This window comes from Phocoena sinus, chromosome 7 (assembly GCF_008692025.1).
Source record: "Phocoena sinus isolate mPhoSin1 chromosome 7, mPhoSin1.pri, whole genome shotgun sequence".
NCBI classification, from domain to species: Eukaryota; Metazoa; Chordata; class Mammalia; order Artiodactyla; family Phocoenidae; genus Phocoena; species Phocoena sinus.
Window position 1 is genome coordinate 100,200,951 of NC_045769.1, and position 24,802 is coordinate 100,225,752.

General features: G+C 39.3%; 1 protein-coding gene across 8 annotated transcripts in view; it reads left to right on the forward strand.

Moving 5' to 3' along the window:
• Positions 1–24,802, forward strand: part of DPP10 (dipeptidyl peptidase like 10) — a 1,311,492-nt gene that overhangs the window by 638,671 nt on the left and 648,019 nt on the right. Inside the window, exons 1-2 of one of the 8 annotated variants that reach the window (XM_032638354.1) lie at positions 3,779–3,868; positions 3,991–4,110. The exons of 3 other annotated variants lie outside the window; for them this stretch is intronic. In XM_032638354.1, the coding sequence (XP_032494245.1) occupies positions 3,797–3,868; positions 3,991–4,110 (192 nt within the window). In that variant the 5' untranslated portion in view covers positions 3,779–3,796. Of the gene's footprint in view, positions 1–3,772; positions 3,869–3,990; positions 4,111–24,802 lie in introns of those variants that run through there. 4 more of the 8 variants (XM_032638362.1, XM_032638355.1, XM_032638356.1 and 1 more) reach the window with 4 other exon arrangements.

Below are 24,802 nucleotides of genomic sequence, written 5' to 3' on the forward strand. Positions count from 1 at the left end.
CACGCTTTTATTAAAGAATCAAATATCAAGGAAAGAAAGACATCACAAATGGTCACAATGCTGTATATGGAGAAAGTTTTTGAGCGACTTGGGAAATTTAAGTCAATGTATTGAGGAAGCAACATAGTGGGTTATGTCTACATGGGAACATGAAACTAGGATTTGAGGCAGTCAAAATTTTTGGAAGGGAATAGTGGAGTCTGAATCCTAGAAATCTTCCTGAATGATATGCGCATGTTGCAAGGTTTGGATATTTATAAAACAAAATAGAGGGGATTTTGCTGAGCCATCTCTTCAGGTTTTTGTAGTTATAAGAGTCTGATTCCATTCCACGAAATCTGCAGAAAAACTTCCTTTATCATTGCCTGAGTGTTATAAAATGAGTGGTTGTCCATGAGCTAGCTCATCAAAGATAATACATGAAAAAAGTACTCAAAAATATTTTATAAATCTGGGACTTCCCTGGCGGTCCAGTGGTTAAGACTCTGCCTTCCAATGCAGGGGGTGCGGATTCGATCCCTGGTCAGGGAGCTGAGATCCCACATGCTTTGTGGCCAAAAAACCAAAAACATAAAACAGCAGCAATATTGTAACAAATTCAATAAAAACTTTAAAAATGGTCCACATCAAAAATATTTTATAAATCTCTGTAAAACTCTCCTTTAATAGACCTTTACTTTTCAGAAATGATAATCTGTAAATAAATTAATTTTAATTTTCAGATTTCTAAAAATATTATCAAGACAAGAATTGTTACTATACACTTATGTGTAACTAGAGAGCAGGGGAAAGTTTGGTGGATATTAAGGATCCTTTGTGACGTAATTTACTTATCTACTGATTTTTTTCTTTTTTTGGTATTTGTATAAGTACTTAATTGTCTCACTAAGTTTTAAACATATATAATTTATCATTCCGATGATAGTCTTTTGCTCCATAAAATTAATGTATAGTCAAAGAAATTTAGAGAAAGAAGACATTTTAATGGTCACCTAGTCGAAAGTTCTGAATTTTATCATATAAGGAAGCAGAGGCAGGACATAAGTGACTTAACCCTGGCCCATACCTCTATGTGTGATGGGGGCTAGTGCAACTGCCAATCTGATAACATCTAATCTGGTCCAGGTCCTCTTCTCTACACTGTACTAGGATTATATCTAACTGAGTAGTTTTAAAACTTTGTAGATTGTAAATTAGTGTTTTATTTTTTTAGACGATAATCTATAATGAGAAACCATACAAAACTCAGCGGGAGACATTCTCTCTCAGAATGTAAGGTATTTTTTTTTTCTTCTTGAACAGTAGACTTTTTTCTTCAATAAGAAATGAAGTAGAAAATCCTACATTGTAATTCAAGGGCATCACATTTCAAAAAATAGAGTATTTAAGTTGGGGACATCAGTTTACCTGTGATTAAGTTTTAATTAATGCCCTTAACTTAGATCCCAACAGCTATAACATAATGTTCTTATCTTAGACAAAATAAGAACCCACCAAAAAGACACAGACTCAGATTAAATCAAAGAAGCTTTCCTTCAAAAAAAATGATATATGTACACATTATACATGAAACATACAACTAATATCTTGAATTGTGACCCAAGTGAATTTTATCTGAATACTGAAAATGGATGCAAGTTGAAGATCTTAATTCGATCAAATAAGTAATCTTAAATAGAATGAGGATAATTCCCTCCGGTCTATACTTGTCCAATGTGGACAGAAATCTTTGCACGTAACTAAATTTCTGCAAGTCAAGTCAATTGTCCAAAATAGAAACACATTCAAAGGATGAATACACTGAAATAATGAAGAGAAGAGCAAAATATAAAGACAGAAATACTTTTAATGTAGCTCCCTTTCTCTGAAAATATTACATGTGAGGGAAAACCTGGATTGTCAGATTTAATGGATGAATTGCTCAACAGCTATTTTACTATTGTTTCATTTGAAAATTTTGTTTTGTACTTTCACAACTAGCAGAGTTATTCCCATCACAAAGTTATTTCTATCAAGATGGACCAACACACTGTATTACAGGTCACTAGTAATATGCACTTCACTATCTGTTTTTGAAAAGCAAGCTCTCCCTCCAGTCAAATACTACCTTTTTTGTAGAGAAAGTCATTTTATTTTTATTCTCCAATCTACAGAAATCTGGTGAGCATTGCTTTCTTTTAAAAAAAAACATCTTAAAGGCTTAGGACAGTTAATGCTTAGGACAAGTGTGACAATGCATGTTTCAGGAATTAACAGGGCAGGAGCTCAATTCCTCTTATCCTACAACATTCCCTCAGCTAGGAGGTGGCTAGTTCTTGGACTTAAGTGACTCGGACAAGGATGGAGTCGGTCCTTAGCCAAAAAAACATGACTCAAGGTTACTCTGTTCCCCTCCCCCCCACATATGCTAGGTCCCTTCTGCTGAAAACTCCTCACGACCCATGTTCCAAGTACAGTCATACGGGTATTTAACTCCTCCCACCTTGTCTCTGGTCAGCCTGTGCCTGAGACTCAGAGAATGCTTTTTGTCCATCTGCTTTGGGCGGGTCCTTTCTAGCAGCCGGGGAAAGCCATGTGCTAGCGCATATGGATGGAACTGATGGACATTGTCTATTATACCCACAGGAATTCAGCCTCCAAAGAGCTACATTGACTCATTGATTTGTATCCATGCTCCGGGCTCCTGGTACCCACACTATAACGTAAACTCCCTGCTTGTGGGGAATTTGGAGAGTGTGTTTGGCACAGGATAGGTGCTCAATAAACAAACTTTGAAAGGGAGAGAGTTGTGTTGAGCGAAGGGAAGGCTGCAAAGGAACTTAAAATTTGAAGGGTTTTCTACGTGTCCAAAGAAAGAGAGAGAGAGAGAGAAAAAAGAAAAATGTGAGTACCAGAGTATCATCATTATTGTTTTTATTCAACCTTTAGGAATTCCACTGGCATTATTTACCAGAGAGCTATCAGGGGAATCCAGGCTGAAGGCTAAAGGACCCCTGCCCATTGACCCAAATCAGGAGGCGCAAAGCCTCGGGTCATAAGCAATGACACCCTCTTGGGTCCCGACAGGTGCTGGTGGCCCGGATGGGGCTCTGGACCCCCAGTAACCCGCTGCCCCCTGCCTTCTCGGAGCGCTAGACCATGCCCAATGGCAGCGCTGGAGCCACCGAGGGCTTTGCACGCTGGCACTCCGCTTCTCCGGGTTTTAGCAGGAGCCTGCGGGGGGATTGGGGGGGTGGTGAGGGGACCCGTGGAGCCTGGCAGCCTTGGTCGAGCGTGTGGGGAGCTGGCGCGTGGCGCAGGGCTCTCTCCTGCGTTGCGGTTACTGGGGAGATGCTGGAGCGCGGCGCCCGGCTGCTCCACCTGGCGGGCTGAGCGCGGCGCGGGGAGCCCCGGGGGGTGGGCGGGGGGCGCGGACTGCGGTAGAATGCGAGCCGGGCTCCTCCGGGACTGCGAGACAAAGCTCGAGCGCGGTCAGGTGCCGCTCGCCCGCCGCTCGCCGCTCCACTAACTTGTCTCTTGCTGGTGTCTCGTCTCCAAGGCTCTCAGCGCTTTGGGGTGGTGAGGGGCGGGGGGAGTGGGGAGTTAGAGGGTCTGCGGTAGCCGAAGGGGGGGAGCCTGCCTGGTGCCGCTCTTCTTCCCTTCCCTATCGCTCCCCTCCCCCCACCCCGTCGCTGCCGCTTTCCCTTCCTCCGATTCGGAGAGCGTCGGGCGCCTGTGACATGCGATCGCTGCCAAGTGACGGACCCCGAGTCTGAAGTGCCCGCGAGGAAGTGAGCGCCAACGCGGGCCGCCGGCAATGACAGCCATGAAGCCGGAGCAGCAGCCCACCCCGGGGGCCAGGGCGAGCCAGGCTCAGTCGGCGGACCAGGTGAGAGTTGGCAGCTGCGGCCAGGCCCGCCAGGGGAGGGAGACTGCAAGCCGCGCTCCCCCCGCCCCTCCTCCCGGGCTCGGCTCCCACGCCTCCCTCTCCCCACCCTCCCTCCGCCCCAGTTCCAAGGCTCTTCCTCAGCTCATGCATGGACTCCGCAGGAAGTTAGAGCATCTGAGCGCGCTCCGGGGCCGGGCGAGAGGATGCGCACGGTGGAGAGCCGCGGGGAAGTGGGGAGAGAGGTAAAGGCTGGGGTGGCCCAGGGAACCCCAGCGGGAGGGCCCCCGAGCGAGGGAGGGAGAGGTGGCCGGGGCCAAGGAATGGGGGCTTCTTGGCTCCTAGTAACGCACGTTGGAGGAATTGCTGCGCGCCTGGAGGCGTCCACTTGCTGGGTTCGAACCCTGTCTTCACGTAGCTCGTGAGACGAGCGCTGGCCAAAGCTACCCGAGTAAGCGAATGACCTTTAGGCCGGCAGAGTTTTTCCGTTCCTTTCTTTTTTCCTTTGAGGAGACGGGGACGGGGGCGCACACCTTTGAGGTGGTCTGCTTGGAACGGAGCTTGGAGCAAAAAGGCATAATTAGGGGGAACTGGGAGGATACTGGCTTTAGTGATTTGTTGGGTCCAGATGTGTTGTGTCTGCAGAGATGAGGTGCCCTGTGCTGGCTGAGGGTTATTTTAATTGCTTTTCCGTCTTTCCGCTCCGGCCACCCCCTTTGTGTTTCGGTCTTTGGGGATCTGTAGCATAACCATATGGTGAATCTCCATCTCGTTTCTGTCCCTGGAGTGGGGTGACTCGGGAGTTTGGTGTCGCTTTTTCCCAAAGTTGGAGGGTCGGGAGCGCCGAGGTGCCCTGGCAAAGAAGAGGGCGGCTGTGAGAAGCCGGGTCGAGATGCCGTCACGTTTACCTGAATTAGAGAGTCTGAACCTAGAGGGTTACACTTAGGTCCGCGGATAACTAGGGAGCTGGAGAAGGGAGGCGCCGGGGTACAGAGATGGTCCCTTTGCCCCGAGTGCACTGTTGAAGGCCGCCCGACGCATTTCTGGCAGAGACACTCCTAGCTCACTGCTAGACATGGGTGAAGGGGGTGCAAACAGCGAGGCTCCAGTAGCATCTCGGCTCTTCGCATATTCTAAGCATTGAGGAACTAGTGAAGGGGAGCTGTCCAAATCGTCCTGAGTGGCCGGGGCGGGGGTGGGGGTGGGCAGAGGAGGCGACGCCAGGGCTGCTGTTATTAATATTCTAGTCCTGGTCATCGCTTCTGCCTAGTGGCCTCTCTCTTCTCCTTTTCCCTCCCCTTCTCATTTCCCTCACATATGTTTCACACAGGTGGTGAGGATTACTCAATGCCTTACAGCTCCCCATCCCTTTACTGGGATGAATGTTGCAGTTTTTACAAAGCAGTTGTTTTCTTAAACATACTCTTTGCTCCCTACCCTGAGATAAATATGAGATTATTAAAACATTTGTATTACACTATATGTCCCTTCCCCTCATACCTCTTTTCCCTGCTCCCTCCTGCACACATCACAAAGTAACAACTGGTTAGCAGATTATAAAAATAATTTCAGGAGAGGAACATGGGTTTAATATCCTCTTTCAGACTGACAGCCCTTAAACTTCATTAACAAGCCACTGAGCCTCTCTACTTGCTCTTGGAATGATGCTACCAATAAGAATGATTAGTCAGGTGAGAGTCCCCACGTGAAATCTTTGCTCACTAACCTGTGACACCAGCTGGTTACTTGAGGTGCTGCGGACAGTTCAGTGGTGGTGGAGGTGGGGAAGAAGAAGCAAAGCAGAGCACACAGAAGCTGAAAATGTATATGTAAATGGTGGACAAGTAGTATATGGACAGCAAAGCCTTTTGTCAGAACGAATCTGGTACTTAAAATTCATATAAAGACAGAGATTCAAGTTTGAATCCGTTGTTTCTCTTGTTAGTGTGCGTTTTTGTTTATGGTCACTTCGAATAGTCAGGGAGTGGCCATTTGCAGAACTCTTGTTTTAATTGAGTTTTTTAAAGTGCCTTTCTGAGCACTGACATGATTTTAAAATGTCAATGGTATGCATATTACGCTTGAGTTAAAATGAAAGAGATTGATTTCTCAAGGGAAAAGAAAGACTGAAATATACATGGCAGCATCCCATTGGAGGTTTTCCAAGCACTCCCAGAAAATACCTATATGTAGTCCATTCTTTGTCTATAGCTTGACATGTGAAATCATGACCAGATGATGTGGACAATTGCTGTCAGTGCTTAAGCTATTTCTTCTAAGATTACTAAATTTTTATTAACAGTATTAGTCATTGTGACCTAATTCTGCAGTTGTCAGACAACTCTCATGTGGTCCTAGATATAATACCTCCATATAGACATGACTGACTGTTCAAGTTTCTGCGATATTTCTGGAAAAAAAAAAGATTCACAAATTTATCTAAAACTGTAGCTTTATGAAGTTCTACTTAATGGTTAAATAAGGGGCGTGTTCCAAGTAGTCACTTAGTAGGTATTGATTTTGAGTGATTTAAGCTTTTGAATGTTGTCAGAAAGGTCCTGTGCTTTCTGTGATAGAGATGTTTATGAAACCTCAAAGATGCCTTGTCCTGATGCCATCAAATGCGCATTTCCACTTACAGCGCCGTAGAAGACCATAGTCTTTCCTCTGGGTGAAATGGTTATGAACCACATAATTTGGTTGTTGTGATGGTCCTTTAGAGAGCCGGACGTCCCTGTTTCATCTTATCTGCTCTGGTACAGGGTGCCATGACCAGAGGCAGCCCTTCCTCTGGGAGCAGCTGCAGCAAGAATAACAGGAAGTGAATATTTTTATTAACGTTCTGAATCATTGGAGATATTTTTATCATCTCAGTAGTCTTGCCTTTAAAGCTTCATTGGTTAAATAAATGTTTATAACAGTTACTTCTGTTGTTTTTATAACATTCCATATTTACAAAATGTCTAAAAATAAATGTTTGCTATTGGTAGAAACAGTCATTCTCACTTAGCGTATAATCAATATCCATTTTACATCAAGGGATACAAAATCTTGAGTGGCTAGTTGTAACTTACTAGGTTTGGAAATCACTTCCTGAATGCTTGCTGTGTGCTGAGTACTGTCCTCTGGGTCGATAAGTTAACATTCAATGAATGCATTTTTCTGTTTGATCCTCGAAGCAACTTTTTGAGTTAGGTCTTGTTGTTATTCCTGTTTTAGAGATGAGAACACAGAGGATTAAACAAACTAAGCAACTTGATCAACCTTGACTTAATAAGTGGTAGAGATGAGACATAGCCCTAGTCTATGGCACTTAAGAAAAATAAGCTCATTTAAGTCTAAAGCTCCACCTTCTGGACTTCCCTGGTGGCAGAGTGGTTAAGAATCCAGCAGCCAATGCAGGGGACACGGGTTCTAGCCCTGGCCCGGGAAGATCCTACATGTCCCGGAGCAGCTAAGCCCATGTGCCACAACTACTGAGCCTGTGCTCTAGAGCCCATGAGCCACAACTGCTGAAGCCTGTGCACCTAGAGCCCATGCTCCTCAATAAGAGAAGCCACCACAATGAGAAGCCCGTGCACCACAACAAAGAGTAGCCCCCGCTTGCTACAACTAGAGAAAGCCGGCGAGCAGCAATGAAGACCCAATGCAGCCAAAGATAAAAAATATAAATAAATTAATTTAAAAAAAGCTCCACCTCTAACCTCTACACAGTTATAGTTCAACACACTCCGATTAGCATAATGCAGAAGAATTGCAAGTATTATGTATGTGTGTGTACAAATTTACCGTGATTATAAAGTAAAGAATTTGTTTAAAGCTTCAACTATAAATGTAAATAATATCTCTTGAAATTTAAAAGTTAACTTAATATCTATTCTGTTGATTAAAATAATATAAAAAGAACCAGATATACCCTGATAAGTACATAGGAACTTAAAAAAAAATTTCGTATCATTTGCCCTTGGTAATGATGAGACTTTCAAGGCTTCCTAAACAAGTACATTTTTATAGTTAGACCTGGTTTAGAATTTGCCCACGTTGCCACCAGGTGGCACCCTTTTGCTGAGTCCAATGGGGAAAAGTATTTCCTAAAATGTTTGACAGTCCTCGGCTCCAAAAAAACGAAATCAAACAAAAACAAAAACAAACAAGGAAAAAAACCCATAACCTCACTTTCTGAAGTATGACTAAAAAGTATATTTTTATAAACAACTCTTTGGCTGTAGAGACAGCATTAGTTATGCATAAAAAAAGAAACAACAACAACAAAACTCATTCTGATAGAAATCCAGTCACTTACAGTTCAGCACATAGCAGCCTCTTGATGAAATAATTCATGGTCAGAATTGCGATTAAATATGTAATGTATAAAATGCCTTTTGTAAAATACCTATGGTACGTTTGACTTTTATGTAACATTAACCTAAAATGTTTTCATAAAGAAATTAGGATTCACTATTTTTATTTCAACTTTGGTCTAGCAAACCTGATTAAAATTTTCAAATGTATGCTTAATGAACTCATAAAAAAGTTATTCTTCCTTTTTTCCCTTACTAATACATAAACATGTTATAATTTAGTTTATAAAGTATTGTTTTTAACTCAGAACCTCAAAAATAGCTTTTAGAAACCATGTTGAAAAACTTTATTTAACAGAAGGTTTATTACTTCTAAACGTTCAACATAAAATATATACTATCTTATTGGTGGAAGAATTCTATATGATTTGGTTATGAAAGACATTTGATGCAGGTGCTATGTAGAAGTCTTTATAACTTAGGAGATATTATACGTTTCCTACCATCCCTCAATTTCTTATTATATATATTTTATGTATATCTTTGTGTATATATGACATTGTATCTACTGAGTTTAGAACATACCACAAAACATTCCTTGCGTATAAGCTTCTACTCTCTCTGTTTATTTCAAAGACTGAGCAAATTGCACATTTAAGAAAGATTAAACTATATTAAAAACAAGTTAAAGAAAATTGTATTATTAAATATGAATACTGTATTATCTTATGAAGTGCATTGCATTGGAAACGAAACACTGAAACCAAATTTCTCTGAGTAAAAATAAAGCTATTTCCCAGTTTTCATTCCTTGAATCATTTATAATTACATAATGTTTTAAGCTTCTAGTACTTATAGGCACATTTTAGATTTACTTACAGTTTACCAACATACACAAGACTAGAATGTTGCAGCTAGGACTGTGCGCTTTTGTGCCATCAACCAGGAGTATTTCTTTACTACTGTCTATAGGTTATGCACTGGAAAGCACAGATTCAAGTTCATATCTCAGCTTGGCCAGTCATTGCTGTGTTTTGGGGGGCAGGATAACTCATTTTCTGTATTTCATCTGTGACTGGAGGTGACTACAGATCCTTTACATGCTTGTGGTAAGGATTGAATGAAATAATACATTAAAGCTTTTGAATAATGTTTGTTTCATACCAATACTCTCATTAAATTTATAGTCTAGGAACGGGAGCCTAGGGGAAAACAAAGCTTAGAGGATCACTGAATCACCTACAGCTGGTATATTATTTTAACATTTTACTGAGTATTGCATTGTTTAGTACACATATGTGTAGGATTACATATGAGTTTGCACATGCATAAAAATATTTTAATAATGTAATAAAAATTATTGGGTTAGGCATCTAGCCTGATTTGGCAGAAATGCAGACTTCAGAATATTCTGTAACATCCTTATTTCCACTCAATCAAAACTCACTTTTTACTGTCCTATGCTGTAAGGGACCAGGCTGAAAGTAAACATTGGCTAATTCTCACTAACAGGGCAATTAGCTGCTGGATACGCATATTGTTTTCAATGTAATGCACTCATATTGGTAATTAGCATGGAGAAAGAGGAAGTTCGAAGAAAAAAGGGGTGTGACTTATAGAAATATCTCAGGAGGTGAGATTTCAGTCATTTCAGTCATTCAGGAGAATGTGCATAGTAGTGGAACCCCCTGCAGGGAGCCCAGTGTGGGTGCACCTACCATCACTGGGGGGTGAGACTGAGTGACCCAATATTGGGCTTAGCATAATTCGAAAGATTTTTTATACACATTTTTCTACAGTTATTCCTATGCAATATTTAAATACACACAACCTTTTTGATGTTGCGACAATTAAAATTACCTCCATATATTTTCATACTTGCTGAGTGACTTCGTGTGTTCTAATCAAGTCTACGTCTCACTGAAATATTATAACGGGGGTATATGTACGAAGACATACGTCAACTAGCAAAGGGTGGAGCTCTTCCCATCTGAAGACCTGTAAAGGCTCCAAAAAAGGGCAAATTAATAATGGAGGGAGTATAAACTTCTTCATAAGCACGTCTTCATGTAGAGTTAGAAATGTTTCCACCCTCGTGTATGCGGCCTCGCTTTGAGAAGTCTTACAGCTCAGTGTTGATTATTCCCAGCCCACTCTTGTGTTAAAGTTTATGCTTGATCTGATCCACAAGCTTTTTGGCAATAACTAATCTCCTTTTACTTTTCTCCATCTAGACAACACCTGTTTTCCAAGGCTTTTAAATTGTGCACCTATCACCCCCCCTCCCCGACCTGATAGAGACATCCTTATCATTTGTTACGTATTAACTAAAGGAGGGCTTGTCATTTCCAGGATAGTAGAGAAAGCTGGGAAGTAGGCTCAGTGGAAAGAATGGGACACTTAAGAGAGAGCTCCTCTACTGTAGATTCATTTAGTTAAGCCGTCCTAAATCTCCAAGGTTTCAAACATACCCATATGTGATGGTAAATATAACACCCACTGCCAGGCCAAATACAGAAAACTGACTTGTATCCAAAGCTGATTAAAATAAACATTTTATTTTAAACTATAATTGATGTTAACAGCACTCTTGGTAATATCTTCTACAGAATAAAAATGATTTTCATTTTCTTTTCAAGTTTGTCATCCCGTGGTTTATTTGAAAATTGTTTAAAGCATTAATAATTTTATTTTTAAGATGTTGGGGGTAACAGTTTATTAATTAATTTATTATTTTTGCCGTGTTGGGGTCTTCATTTCTTGTGCCAGGGCTTTCTCTAGTTGTGGCAAGCGGGGGCCACTCTTCATTGCGGTGCGCGGGCCTCTCACTATTGCGGCCTCTTGTTGCGGAGCACAGGCTCCAGACGCGCAGGCTCAGTAGTTGTGGCTCAGGGGCCTAGTTGCTCCGTGGCATGTGGGATCCTTCCAGACCAGGGCTCGAACCCGTGTCCCCTGCATCAGCAGGCAGATTCTCAACCACTGCACCACCAGGGAAGCCCAGCATTAATAATTTTTAAACCAACTTTCAGATAACATGCTTATTCCATTAACCAGAACAGTACATTTTCTTGTACAATATATTTTGGAATTGCCAAATGATTTTCAGATTTAATTATATTCTGGGGAAGAAGGCAACATGATGTAAGGTTGAAAACAGAGTCCAACAGATTGCAGGTTGAATCCTTCTTTTTCCCTTTATCATGCAGTGTAGGGCAAATGCTTGAACCCCTCGAAAACCTTTTCCTCACCTTCAGAGGAAGCAGATGGGGAGAGTGTGACAAGGGTGAGAGACAGTCTGTATGAAGGGCTTGTACAATATCTGGCCCAAGGCAGCACTTAGTAAGTATTTTTATTCTTATCGCTACTGTGCTTCTCAATCATCTGAGATTATTTCATTCTTTTGCAAGGGTAATTTTGCATTTACCTTGATGAAAATGCTGAATATATATGTATGTGTGTGTGGTGTGTGTACATTACCGTATGTACACACACCACGTACACATACGTACTTATGATCTAAATATACTGGGTATTTTACAGTCGGTTATTGTAAGGCTTTAGGTAAAAAAATTTTTAACAACCTGACTGATTTCTACTGTTTTTAGCTGCTCACCTGTTTAGGGTCTTCTTTGAAGTGCTCATGGTTTAATACTCTCTTTACAAAAGTTTGGTTTCCAGAAACGATTTGAATTTCCTTAGAAATTCTTTGCATATGGGAGCCGATGATACGTTTGAGTTGAAATTTAAGAAAAGTGCATAATCAAAACTGACTTCAGATCTGGAAGTGCCAAGTCAAGCTGCCTGTGTATTCTCTAGCCAAGGTATATATTATCTGACTTGAATATTATTGTAATTTATCATACTTATCAGTTTTTAACAGGTCAATGCAAAACCTATGTATCAGGGTTACAAGAGAGCAAATGAAGAAAAGTGAGGAAACAAGCCATGTTGATTATCTGTATTCCCAGCCCCCTTTTGAGATCTAAATGAAGATTCGATTTCTTCTTCCATTTGAAAGTCTCTGCTCTGAAAACATAAATATGACAAATCTGAATTATATCACTGAGAACCTGAATGGCAGGCTCTCCTGTGATTTATTTTCAAATAATTGACCAGAGAGACCACTCGAAGTTTCATTAATAATGCTTGTACAGGGTAGAAGCAGGCCTTTCCTGTTATTGGTACATGGGTTTACTTTTTGCAAGAGGAATGGAGTAAGTGAAAATTCTGATACTCACGCTTCCATTAATCACATCTCACCTCCAGGAAAGGTTTTAATATGAGTTAATTAATGCAAGACATGGACTTCTTGTTTTTCATTTCACATATTTTGAAACAAGTGCTAGAAAGTCTTTTTTTAAAAATAAAGCAACCCTTTCAATCAATGTTTCATAAACTTGCATAATGATCCTTCTCACCTAGACACAGAATCCAGGATTAGGAATCAAGATACCTTTTGAATAGAGGTCAGAAATCTATAGAAAAATCTTAAATTCATGTAGAATTTCTAAACTGTAGAAATAGGTCATTTGTTTTCTTAGGTTAGCATATAATTTACATTCCCTGGGATCTATGAATTTATGAATAGATTTTCCTATCGACTCCATTAGCTTTTAGTGATTTTAAGGAAAAAGACCATGCATTTCACTGGTTTGTTTCTTTTTAGAATACTACAAAACGTGTTTTAAGATATAAAGAAAATATAGTTTGAAGGTATATTCATCATCTTCATAAAGTTATTCCTTTTCTCTGATCCTATGAATTAAGCGTATTCCGTTTCTTGACAGTCATGTTGGCAGTGGTAGGTAGGTGTGAATTGAACCTGGAGTTGGAATGGAAGAGACTCACCCTTATTCACATCTGTGGAGGTTGTTTATAATTATTCTAAATGAGGTTTACCGAACATTAGTGCCACAGTGAAATTACGGGTGTTTTGCATCTGCCACCCCTTACAAATGTCTGTTCGCTCACAGAATCAGTGCTTCTTACGTTACGGGATTGTCATGTTGATTCCTTTGTCTCCCTTTGCATCTGTGTCATCTCCAAATCCAAATCCAGTTTCTTCTACCTTTCTGTATTTCTGAGATCCAGTTTCTGTCCAAGACTGATTCCCTGATGTCTAAACTACTGCGATGTCCAATAGTGGCCTTGCTCATCCGAATTCTCCCTTCAAGTAGCCATAAAGTCATAAATGATGATAACGTTTTGAGAAACTGTTCTGATTGCTGAATCTAATGCCTTTGTTTTCAAATCAGGAGACAGTCAGTGCAGAGGTGAGTGGCCTGTCTCAGATCACACAGTTTGTTAGAATCAGAAGCAGTAATTGATTTTGGGTCTTTTCAGCGATGGCCGTTTTTCATGTGTCCTGCTGCCAGAGTCAGCTATTGATACAGAGCCTTTGAGAGTTTCTTGGTAGCACATTCACCTTCCTTAGCATTTGATGTCAGAGTAAAATTTGTTTTTTAAATTAATGTTCTTAAAAGCTTTGAATCTGTAGGCAAAACTCACTTGACATTTCTTGGTTTCTCCAGTGTGGTGTGTTGGTTCTAGGCCAGTGGTCCTTAGACTTTTTGTCACTTGGCAGCAAAACTTCACAGAACCGCATATGCATCTTCTCCAACTTGCCATGGCAAGAAGTCACCCCAATGTCCTAAAGCCATCCTGAGAGTCAGCTGTGAGATGCACTCTTCCAAGGAAGTGACAGCATCTCTCACTGTACACGAAGACACAGGCATTCTTAAACCTCTTCTCTTCCCCTCAGCATGAAAGAGGACCCATTGATCCTCTTTCAGCAGTTGAAATTGCAATTCAATGATGAATAGACGAGTGATTGGATGAATCCCTTTTTATTTTTTTTTTTATTTTTTAAGCTTTTTAAACATCTTTATTGGAGTATAATTGCTTTACAATGGTGTGTTAGTTTCTGCTTTAAAACAAAGTGAATCAGTTATACATATGTTCCCATATCTCTTCCCTCTTGCGTCTCCCTCCCTCCCACCCTCCCTATCCCTCCCCACTAGGTGGTCACAAAGCACCCAGCTGATCTCCCTGTGCTGTGCGCCTGCCTCCCACTAGCTATCTATTTTACGTTTGGTATGCACTTGGCATCCTAGAAAGCACCAAGGTGAATTTTAGAGCTTTCTTGATAAGTTAATAGAAACAACAGGCTTCTGATTCGCTGGAGTTCTTGGAAGACAGGGCTGTTTCTAGAAGCCGTGGTAATTTTGTCAGAGTCCCAAGTTCTAATACCAGACCAGAGAAACTTTTACCCGCTAAATAAATAAACAAGAAGTAGTTTTGAGTCACACAGAATTCTTTTTAGTGGAAAGGACTATGGCTTTCTATTAATCTAACCTCAGTTTAAACTCTATTTACTAGTTTGAGCAAGTTACCCAGTCTCTCTCTGAATTTAATACTTCATCTGGAAATAGGATAATGCTTAACCATGCAGAATTGTTCTGAAGACTAGCAATGAGATAGGTTTATTAAGCAGGGGTTGCTGAAAAGGGCTGTGCTTTTTGCTGTTGTTGTTCTTGACGTGTATTGGATTGCTCTACCAGACAGAGGCAGAGGGATGGGCCATCAAGCTTCACTGCATTGGAGGTTCCAGCTTTAAAGCTTTTTTCTCTGTTACTTTGATTAAACTTCAGAGCAACTTTAATACTGAGCTCTTGTTTTATTTTGACATGGAGATTGTATGGATTCATCCTGGCTCCAGAGCAAACATGGATTAGGAGTTGGTCAGTAAAATATGTGGCATCCGTTTATTTTTATATTCCTTTAATCGCAGAAAAATCAACAAAGTTTGCGTACTGAAGGTGGAGAACCGAATGCGGATTTGCCTTTCCTGATTTCTTCCCTCCATTCAATGGTTAAAATCCTTATGCTTCTGACACAGTCTACATTTGGAGTACTGTTTCATTCTTATTCAGAGCTACAGTCCTTGAGCTGTAATGGCAAATCCAAAAAAAAAACTAATATAGAATCACAGACGGTGCAAATATTTGAAAATAGGTAAATACAATCTAGGATTAGCTGCTTGGGCTCAGAAATGTCAGCTTTGTATTGCTTATTCGTCACACAAGGCGATTTTAGTTAAGGCGAAAACCAGGACAAAAGCATCATGGTACAAAATTGCTGGTTTGGAGCTATGCAGCATAACAAGCCCGTAATTGTTATATAAACTCTAGGATGAGTCGGTCTGTAACAGGAAAAGGTGTTTCAGAGAGGTCACAAAGCACCAAGAGGCTATATAGGTGGTAAAAAAATTAAGTAAATATGATAACATGGAACTGCTATCATTACTGTCTGCTGAATTATATTTAAAGCCAATTTTTTTTTTTTTGCGGTATGCGAGCCTCTCATTGTTGTGGCCTCTCCCGTTGCGGAGCATAGGCTCCGGACGCGCCGGCTCAGCGGCCATGGCTCACGGGCGCAGCCGCTCCGCGGCATGTGGGATCCTCCCGGACCGGGGCACGAACCCGTGTCTCCTGCCTCGGCAGGCGGACTCTCAACCGCTGCGCCACCAGGGAAGCCCTAAAGCCAATTTTTGAGGGGAAAATATCTATTCTTATGAGTATGCTGCAGTTTCATATTAAATGACCAGAGCATGGGAACCAATAGATGGCGAGCATAAAATCCGTACATGGTAATTAGTAGTAGTAACAAGCGCTATGTGTCCCTGTTTCTGACTCTGAGCGTTTTAAACAATATAATGTAATTTTCCTTTAGTTTTGCCCCTATAAGAGATGTGATTCTTTGAAAAGGTTAACTAACTGTGGTGAGTAAGTCTGGTCTACTGATAAGACAACTGAGAATGATAAAGGCTAACTTGTTCAAGGTCATACCCACTGGTGAATTTAGAAACTGGAGTAGATTAGAAACCAGAGTTCCTCACTTCTAGGTTGGGAGTTGGTAGAAGGAGACTCACTCAATCACGGGATCATGGAAGTCATTTCTGGTTGTCTGTGTTCTTGTCAGAGAAGTAAACGTGGGTGAGAATTAACATGGGAAGGTTCCAACTTGTTTAAAAGTTCTTCTTTTAATTTAAAAATTTTTTCTAGGCAGTAGGTTTAATAAGATTAGATCTATTATATATCAATCCTATCAGGAAGCATCAAAGAGCAGGTGGTCATGTGTGTAATGGTTGTGTGAAGCCTCGATTTTCTGCGGTTTCTCATTTCTCGGATGAAGTGGCAGAGAATGAGAAGAGATGCTGTAGATTATATACGACCTGTAAAGCAGCACTGATCCCTATCAAGTAAGAAATCGTGGATCTCATATAAATATACAGGGAACATTATGTCAAGGACTTAACTTATTAATAAAGGAATCATCAAGATGGTAAAGCTAGTTTATAAAGCGTTTGAGGAAGAGAGATTTATATAGTCAGGAAAACAATGGCATACAAAGTTTGCAAAATTAGATCCAAAACTGGTTAATATCCAATAGGGAATTTAAATGATAACCTTTGTGGTTATCTTTTATAGCAGACAGAAATTTTTTGTAACCTATCTATCTTCTACAATTAACATCTAACTTTACAGACTTTGGATCTATGTCAAAAGTAAATGGTAAGTCTAAGAAAGAGACATTCTCCTTAAATTGTATAATCCTTGTGTGGGCTGATTAGAAATTCCTCAGTCTTGACATTAGAAGGATCGACACACAATCATAACTATGTTTTATTTCCAAGTTCTCAAAAATTTTCTTAGCATCCTAACCTTACAAACGTGGTGCAGTCTGGGTCTACACTTGATGTTGCAACCAACTTTACACTTGATGTTGCAACCAAGCAACTTTATCATAACTTTCTACAAGCCCTGTGGAGCTTTGAATGTCAGACCCCATTCAGCAGCAGCGAAGTTGCCCATCAGCCAACATTGCTTGTCAGATTTGTCCCAACAAATTGGTCCAGGTGTTTTTGAAGGATGGAAGAGAACAGTTTGATAATTTCAGATAGCTCTCTGTGGAGAAGATGAAGTAGAATAATTGCACACAGGGAGGTGAAAAGCCATTCTCTATGATTTAGCAAAATAAAGTCTGATCAAGTTGCATTGTGGTAGTGGTTCCTGGGAATGGTGGCTTTCAGAGCTGCCCTTTGTTTTTGTTTTTTTGTTTGTTTGTTTTTCTGTTTTTATGACGACTATGGTTATACTGCACTGTATATTTGAAAGTTGAAACTTGCTGAAAATCTTAAAAGTTCTCATTACAAGAAAAAAATTTGTAGCTATATAAGGTGATGGATGTTAACTAAACTTGCTGTGGTAATCATTTTGCAATACATATATCAAATCATTATGTTGGACATACACCTTAAACTCGTGCAATGTTACTTTGATTATATCTCACTAAAACTAGAAAAAATTAACTTAAAAATGATACATTCTGGGTTTAATTTCAAGTTTGAGAATTCCTAGCCATGTGAAGTCTATTCAAATATTTTATTCTGAGCCTTTGTTTGCTTATCTGCAAAACCTGAGGCTCTAATTAAAAACAAATAAGCAAGCAAAGAAACAAAACCGAGCTGCCCTTTGGAGGGGAGAGATACTGTAATCCCCAACACAGTCCTAAGTGTTCCTTCTCTTGTCACTCACTTTCCTGACTGCCTGTCAAGAGAAAGCTCTTCTCATCTGTCTGAATATATCTGAATTCCACCATGACTCCCTTTGGTCTTTTAACTTTAAGGCTGAGCAGGGGGTGGTCATGATTTAGGTCTAACTGTATTTATTTGACATGCCATGGTGACTTGGTAGGCTGTGTCTTGAGGACTGATATTCAGGGCAAGAGGAAATGAGGGCTTTATGAATGTGAGGGGGTGGTGACAGGAGGAAATAAACGTAGAAATAGGGCTGGGAATCTCTGGAGGGAATGATCACCTGCACGTGGGGCAAGCCACTTCCCTTAACTGACCCTCAGTTTTCTAATCTGAGTGAAAAAAAATAAAAGGTAAGTTCAGATGAGTATTTTTTACTGTGTATAAAGGCGTTTGGTGAAAAGTTAGGGGTTTAAACAATCTTATTGGATTACTAAGACTTATTTTCCTAAAATATCTTTTACTACCTATAGAAAAGTATCCTACCAAGTATTAGGAAAGATGCGCTAGATCAGTATTGTCCAATAGTACATTCTGGAATGGTAGAAAATCTTGTATATATGTGTTTTCCAATATTGTAGGCACCAGCCACATGTGGTTATTGAACACAAATTGTGTCTAGTGTCACTGAGGAGCTGATTTTCAATTTCATTTAATTTTAATTAAACTGAAATAGCAATATGTGACTAGGAGCTACTGTATTAGACAGTTGTTTCTAGACCTTTGTTTTTTAAACATTAACATGCATATGAATCATTTGGAGATATTGTTATAAAGTCTAACCTGGTGAACCTGGAATGGGGTCCAGATTTTGCATTTATAACATGATTCTAGTCTTTGGACCATGCTCTATGTAAAACTTTATTTCTGAGCATCAGTGATTCTTGAATTCTAATTTATGGCTTTGGCCAGGCTGACATCTGTCATAGAAGATAAGTCTGATGGGCCTGTAGCAAAGTTACAAAGTAACTTTAGAATTATAAAAGGAAAATAATTTTAGTGTTAAAATTATTGCATTTTTATTATCACTGACAGTGGCTAAAGTTTTGAGTACTATCCATATATACCATGCAGTGGTAAAGTGCCTATATCTCACTTAACCCTCACTATAATTCTGTGTAATATATATTACTTTTATTCCAGCTTTGAAAATGAGAAGCTAAGGTTTGGAGGGTTAAGAGAGTTCCAAGGTAGCACAGATAGTAATTAGAGAAGCTATCTTTGGTCACGTACAATCATATATATTATAATAAGTATCAGTTGCTTTCCCTTATCAAAATGAGGCCGTGATTTGCTGTGTGTGGGTGATCAGTAGATCATATTTGATTCTTTTCCACAGATAGTAGTAGTAGTAGTAGTAGTAGTAGTTTCACTCGTAGTTTCAGTAATAATCCCCTTTAGAACTCTGCAAGTTAGTACCGTCATTCTTATTTTAAAAATGAGGAAACTGTGAGACAGAGAGGTAAAGTAGTTTGACCAGGGCCACACACCATAATTCTAGGTAATAGATTACTTTTATTCCAGTTTTGCAAACGAGAAGCTGCAGTTTGGAGGGTTAAGAGATTTCCAAGAACCGCAGCAGCAGAACCAGAGTCTGAACCTCTGGAGCCCGTGCTCTTGCGTGCTCTACTAGACGGTTTCTCAGGTGTTTAGTGAGTACCTGTTGTGTGTCAGGCAGTGTGCTAAGAGCATGGTTCCTGTCTTTTATATGTTCCATGACTTTGAGAATATTCACCATGAATAATTTCATGTTTACTCAGAATGTTTTAAAACAGAAAAATGACTCTTCCGTATCCAAAGCATATACTTCAGTTTGTGTGGTATGGGAAGCCAACGTTAAAATTAGGCATAGCTAATTTTAGTGTCTTTTACATGATAAGTATCTTACGTCTACTATTTTATTAGTGAAAAAATGATGAGAACTGTAGGATATGGTGTGTGTGTGTAAACTTCACAATTTAGAAAAACTTACGATTGTCTTTCCTGTCTCTCACAGTAACCTTGAGCAACACATGGCTTCATTATTTTAATGAATGAAAAGGTGAATGCTTTCACCCTGGTTATTCAGCAACCTAAGGGTCAGATCTAAGCCTTATTTTGCAGAGTTCTCTTGTCACTTTGTTTAGCTCAGTGACCAATGTTAACTGAGTCTATTTTTGTATTTCCTGATTTTAAACAAACCACACAGTTGTCTTCATTAATTTCTGAATAACATATTCACTTAGTTCAGACATCAAAATCAGTACATATACAGTGAGATGTCTCCATCCTACAGTTGTTCCCCAGCTGCTCAATTTTGCATTCTATCATTTCCTTAATAGGTCATCACTATTAATGTTTTCATTTTTTTCTTTTCTTTGTTCCAGAGACATCTGTGGTATATAAAAGCTGTTCCAAATCTTTCGCCACCTCTTTTTACATAAATGCTAGCATACATGTTTGTTTTAAAATGCATGGTATTTTTGTTATTTATGGGTATTATCAAAATAGATTCTTTAACAGTTGGCTTCTTTAACATATTTTCCTCTTTTATTCATGATGAATTAGAGCTCTTTGTATCCCATAAACTGATAAGCAGTCTTGGGGCATGTGTGTGCCTGTGCACTTGTGTGCATATAGACGGCAAGAACCATGATCTTGGAACTGCCTGAGAACACCTGAGAAATTGTCTAGTGGAGCACATAAGAGCATGAACTCTAAAAGCAAATAACCAATATGCTTTCCCAATCAGCCCCATGAAGTAAATTATTTCATATCATTTATATCACTTAATATTGTTTAAATATTTAATAAATCATTTAACCTCAGTTTAATAAAGGTGAGCAGTTGATCGTTATTATGATACGTATGATTGTATGTGACCAAAAAGACATTTTCTCTATTTACTAGCTGTGATACCTTGGGAATCTCTTAACCTCTCTGAACCTTAGCTCCTCATTTGCATAATTGGAATTAAAGTATTTAATTTGTTGGCATTCACTTCGGTGCTGTACATCTATGTATATGTATATTTTTATCTCTATAACCTTGGTCTATATATGTTAATTAGATTCTTGTGACACATTGAAAAGAGAATAGTGTCCTCCCCACCTTCAAGTGTTAGACTCAGGAATAAGTGCCAGCAGTTGCATGTTCTAAAAATTTGCAAATAATTGTTGAGCATTTCCCAGTGGATAGATAAAAGGAAAGGGACATTTATTGTCATATTATCAAAGACAGATTTATATCCACTGAGTTACTCGTGTTAAGGAAATAAGACAATATTTAGAAATTTTAATATAGCATTTTTAAAGTACCCTGGGTTTTCTGTAACAATAAGGAAGATTTTCTATTACTAGATGAACGAATGGTACTGTAACGCATAAAGTCTGCCAGTGGATAGGACCCAGTGCTGTGAAAATACTGTTTCCTGTAATTTTATTAAGTAATATGGAAACTTTCAATACGTGATGATGAATACATGTCATGTTTGCATTTTCTTGCATCCTGGGGGGTTAACCTAATTTGTAAAATGGGAGACATCTCTTTAAGGAGTGTACTATACTTCATTTTCATCTCTTATTTAGCCTAAAAGTGCTATATGTTGCTGTCAGCCACCGTTAACTTATTCTCCTAGTGAAGAGGAAAGAGAATAATCACAGTTGAGGGAGAGATGGAAGACCTTAGCCTTTGCAGAATCCTTTCTTATTTTCAAGAAAAAATTACTTCAATAAATTATAAATTCATGACTTTTCATGTCCTTACAACCTCATATAATGAAGAAGCTGAGAACCATTTCAAATTCAGAAATTATCTATTCGGTCAAAATATTCCCCTGTGTTCCACCAAGTAGTCCTGAAAATTATTAAGAAACACACCAGGAAGAAAAATGGCAGTGAGGAAATGTTTTATTGATCCATTTAGGATGACCAGGTCTTCCAAGGCTCCAACTATTTTCACAGAGGGAAGTTTTAGTTAAATGATTTTTAACAATAGGGAAAACAAAATTTTAAATTTTCTTTTAAGATTCCATAGAGATTCCAGAGCTCTTTAAAATCAAATAACTCCTTTTCTCTGAAAAAATTTAAAGAAAAATCAGTTCTTTACAATGCACTTCCTGAATTATGGCAGGTCATACTTGGTGGCAGGTAATCTTTAAACACTAGAAAAAAGCATTTCGTTTCTAGTGGTTTGGGAAAGTCAAGCTACTAAACGGGAGGCAGTTATTAGAGTTCAAAACAGGCACTAATTCTTGATGTTCTGCTTGGGATATTAGGAGAATGGGGGCACTGTTTAGCGGGTACATTGATCGAAATCAAGTAGAGCTTTCATAATTCATTTTTCCTGATCTCTAAATAACCTAGTCAGAAAAGGTATATGAAGCAATGCCAGAAGAATTCGTGATTTCATACTAAGTGAATGAATATGACTTAAAGTAAACCTTAATGAGTTAATTATTACATATTCATACATGAAGACTGGGTAGTAGTAGTATTTGATTTTATCATGAGGAATAAACCCTTCTATGCATTTTAATCCAGCATCTCTTAAGTTAGATCTGTTGCTTTTCCAAATTAACCTGGAAATCTTAGGTCAGATAATATGATAACAGTGAGACAGAGCAGTTTATCAGGAAGTCAGGGTTCTCCTGGTCCCCAGGATGGCACTGTGTTAGGTGGCACATCTAACCCTCTGTTTCCCTAGCTACCACGAGAATCTCATGACATAGCCAATGGATGAATTTTAAGTTTTGCCCCTGGCAAAATCTAACTTTATTATCCCGTCAATAGAAATACGTATGTATGTAGACCAGCAGTGCAAGAGTGTTCCCTTTTCTCCACATCCTCTCCAGCATTTATTGTTTCTAGATTTTTTGATGGTGGCCATTCTGACTGGTGTGAGGTGGTACCTCATTGTAGTTTTGATTTGCATTTCTCTAATGATTAATTAATATGGAACATTTCAACACCATTTTCTAACATGAAACTGTTTTGCATCAAGAACTTGCAAGGCACATCTGTTCTTTTTATCCTGGACCTTGAAAAATAATTTCGGACAAACATTCTGCTACAAAAATATTTAAGTTAGCAAGTTTTATTTAAGTCACAAGGGAGAGTCTGGTGAATTATAATGCTAACCTGGTGGTATTCAGAATGTATCATAGGCAGATTCTGTTTTAATTGTCTATGATTTCATAACCCATCCCTCCATCACTTGGTGACTTAAAACAACAACTACTTTATTTCTCATGATTCTGCTGTTTAGGTATCCTGGTAGGGCTGGGTGGCAGCTCTCCCGTTCCCTGCGGTGTCGCCAACTCGACTAGTAGCTAGGCTAGGCAGAAGGGCCAAGAAGGTGTCATTCATGTGTCTGGTACCTTGGGACTCGTTCACATGGCATTTTTCTCCCTCCACACGGATAGCTTGGCCTTCTTGCCAGTCAGTTGTCTTCCGAAAGGGAACATTTCAAGCAGTGAAGGCAGAAATTAAGATCTCATAATGATCGACCTTAGAAGTTATAGAGCGTCTCGTCTGCCACATTTTATTGCTTAAAGCAAGACACAGGGTCCACCCAAATAACAAAGGGAGAAAAAATCCTTATCTCCATTAGAGGTGTGTAAAGAATTTGCAATCATCTCAAAACTACCACAGACTCAAATAATGTTGGTAAAAACTATAGACGTATATCTGAGTATAAATATTCACTGTATGACCATGGGGAGAATTTAAAGGTGTTTAAATGATGAAAAATATAAGAATAAAAGCGATACCCTGAGATACAGAGAACAAGCTGGTGGTTGCCAGAGAAGAGGGGGAAGAGGAGTGAAATAGGTAAGTGAGATTAAGAGGTACAAACTTCCAATAGCAAAATAAATGAGTCATGGGTATGAAAAGTAAAGTGTGGGGAAAATAGTCAAAAACCATGTACTGTCTTTGTATGATGACAGATGGTAATTAGATTTATCATGGTGGTCATTTTGTAATGCATGAAAATATCAAATCACTGTTATATACCTGAACCTAATATAATGTAAGTTGATTATACTTCAATTAAAAAATTCATAATACCTCTTAATTTTTAGGGGATGCGGATCGAACTAGGAATTTGAAGAGACGCTTCAGTGTCAGTAAAAATAAAAAAATAGTGATGCCATGCTGTCAGTGCTGTATTTGGCCATAGTCCATCAATGTATGCCCCTTTAGAATGTGAAGGCAAGTTATAATTAATAGAAAACAGTGCTTCAAAGGTTAAGAATTTATTATTTTCATTTAAAAATAGAAATAGATATTAAACAGTCACCTTTATCGAGGTATAGTTATGAAATATATTTATTGGGGAATAAACTTAGTGGACTGTTTGTTTGAAAATATGGTATGTTCTAAATAAACTTAACTCCAGGGAAATTATGACCATCTAGAGTAATTTGGTGCCATAAAGTAAAATATATATCTACAGGTCTGAGAAGGTGCACATTATAAAGAGACAACATTGTACACAGAAGTTGGTTACGATGGCTATAAAGGTACTTTAATTCTGAGATATCTAATAATTACTGTTAATGAATTCTGCCACCATGAAATAGTTTATATTGCCACATTTCATGCTGGAAGAAGCAGCTAAGCTGGGATTGGTGGGGTTCGAAAGATTTCACCTAAAGTGAGCTTTTTCAGATGTGGGGGAAATGATCCAGGAGCAAAAGCTTTGGGGTTCTCAGGAATGCAATATCATTCTCTATGGAGTATTTTTAAAAAACCATTCCTTTCTCTCCTTAGGCCTTAAACGTACATGGAAAACCCCCACTTCTCAGTGGTGTAACTTTTAAAAATGTACTTCAGTGCAAGTGTAGATACGCCTGTCCATGGTGTATATGTCCCTATTTATGATACATTTCTCCTTTATTTACCCCGTGGATGAAGCAAGAGTAATTTAACTAAGGGGGAATGTGGGGAGGCCATCGCAGAAGACCCCTCTACAGCCTGAGTGATGGAAAGTTCTTTCTTGTGCTCTCCACTCCTCCATACTACCTGTTCTGTTTTAAATACTGCTTTACATATCCACCTT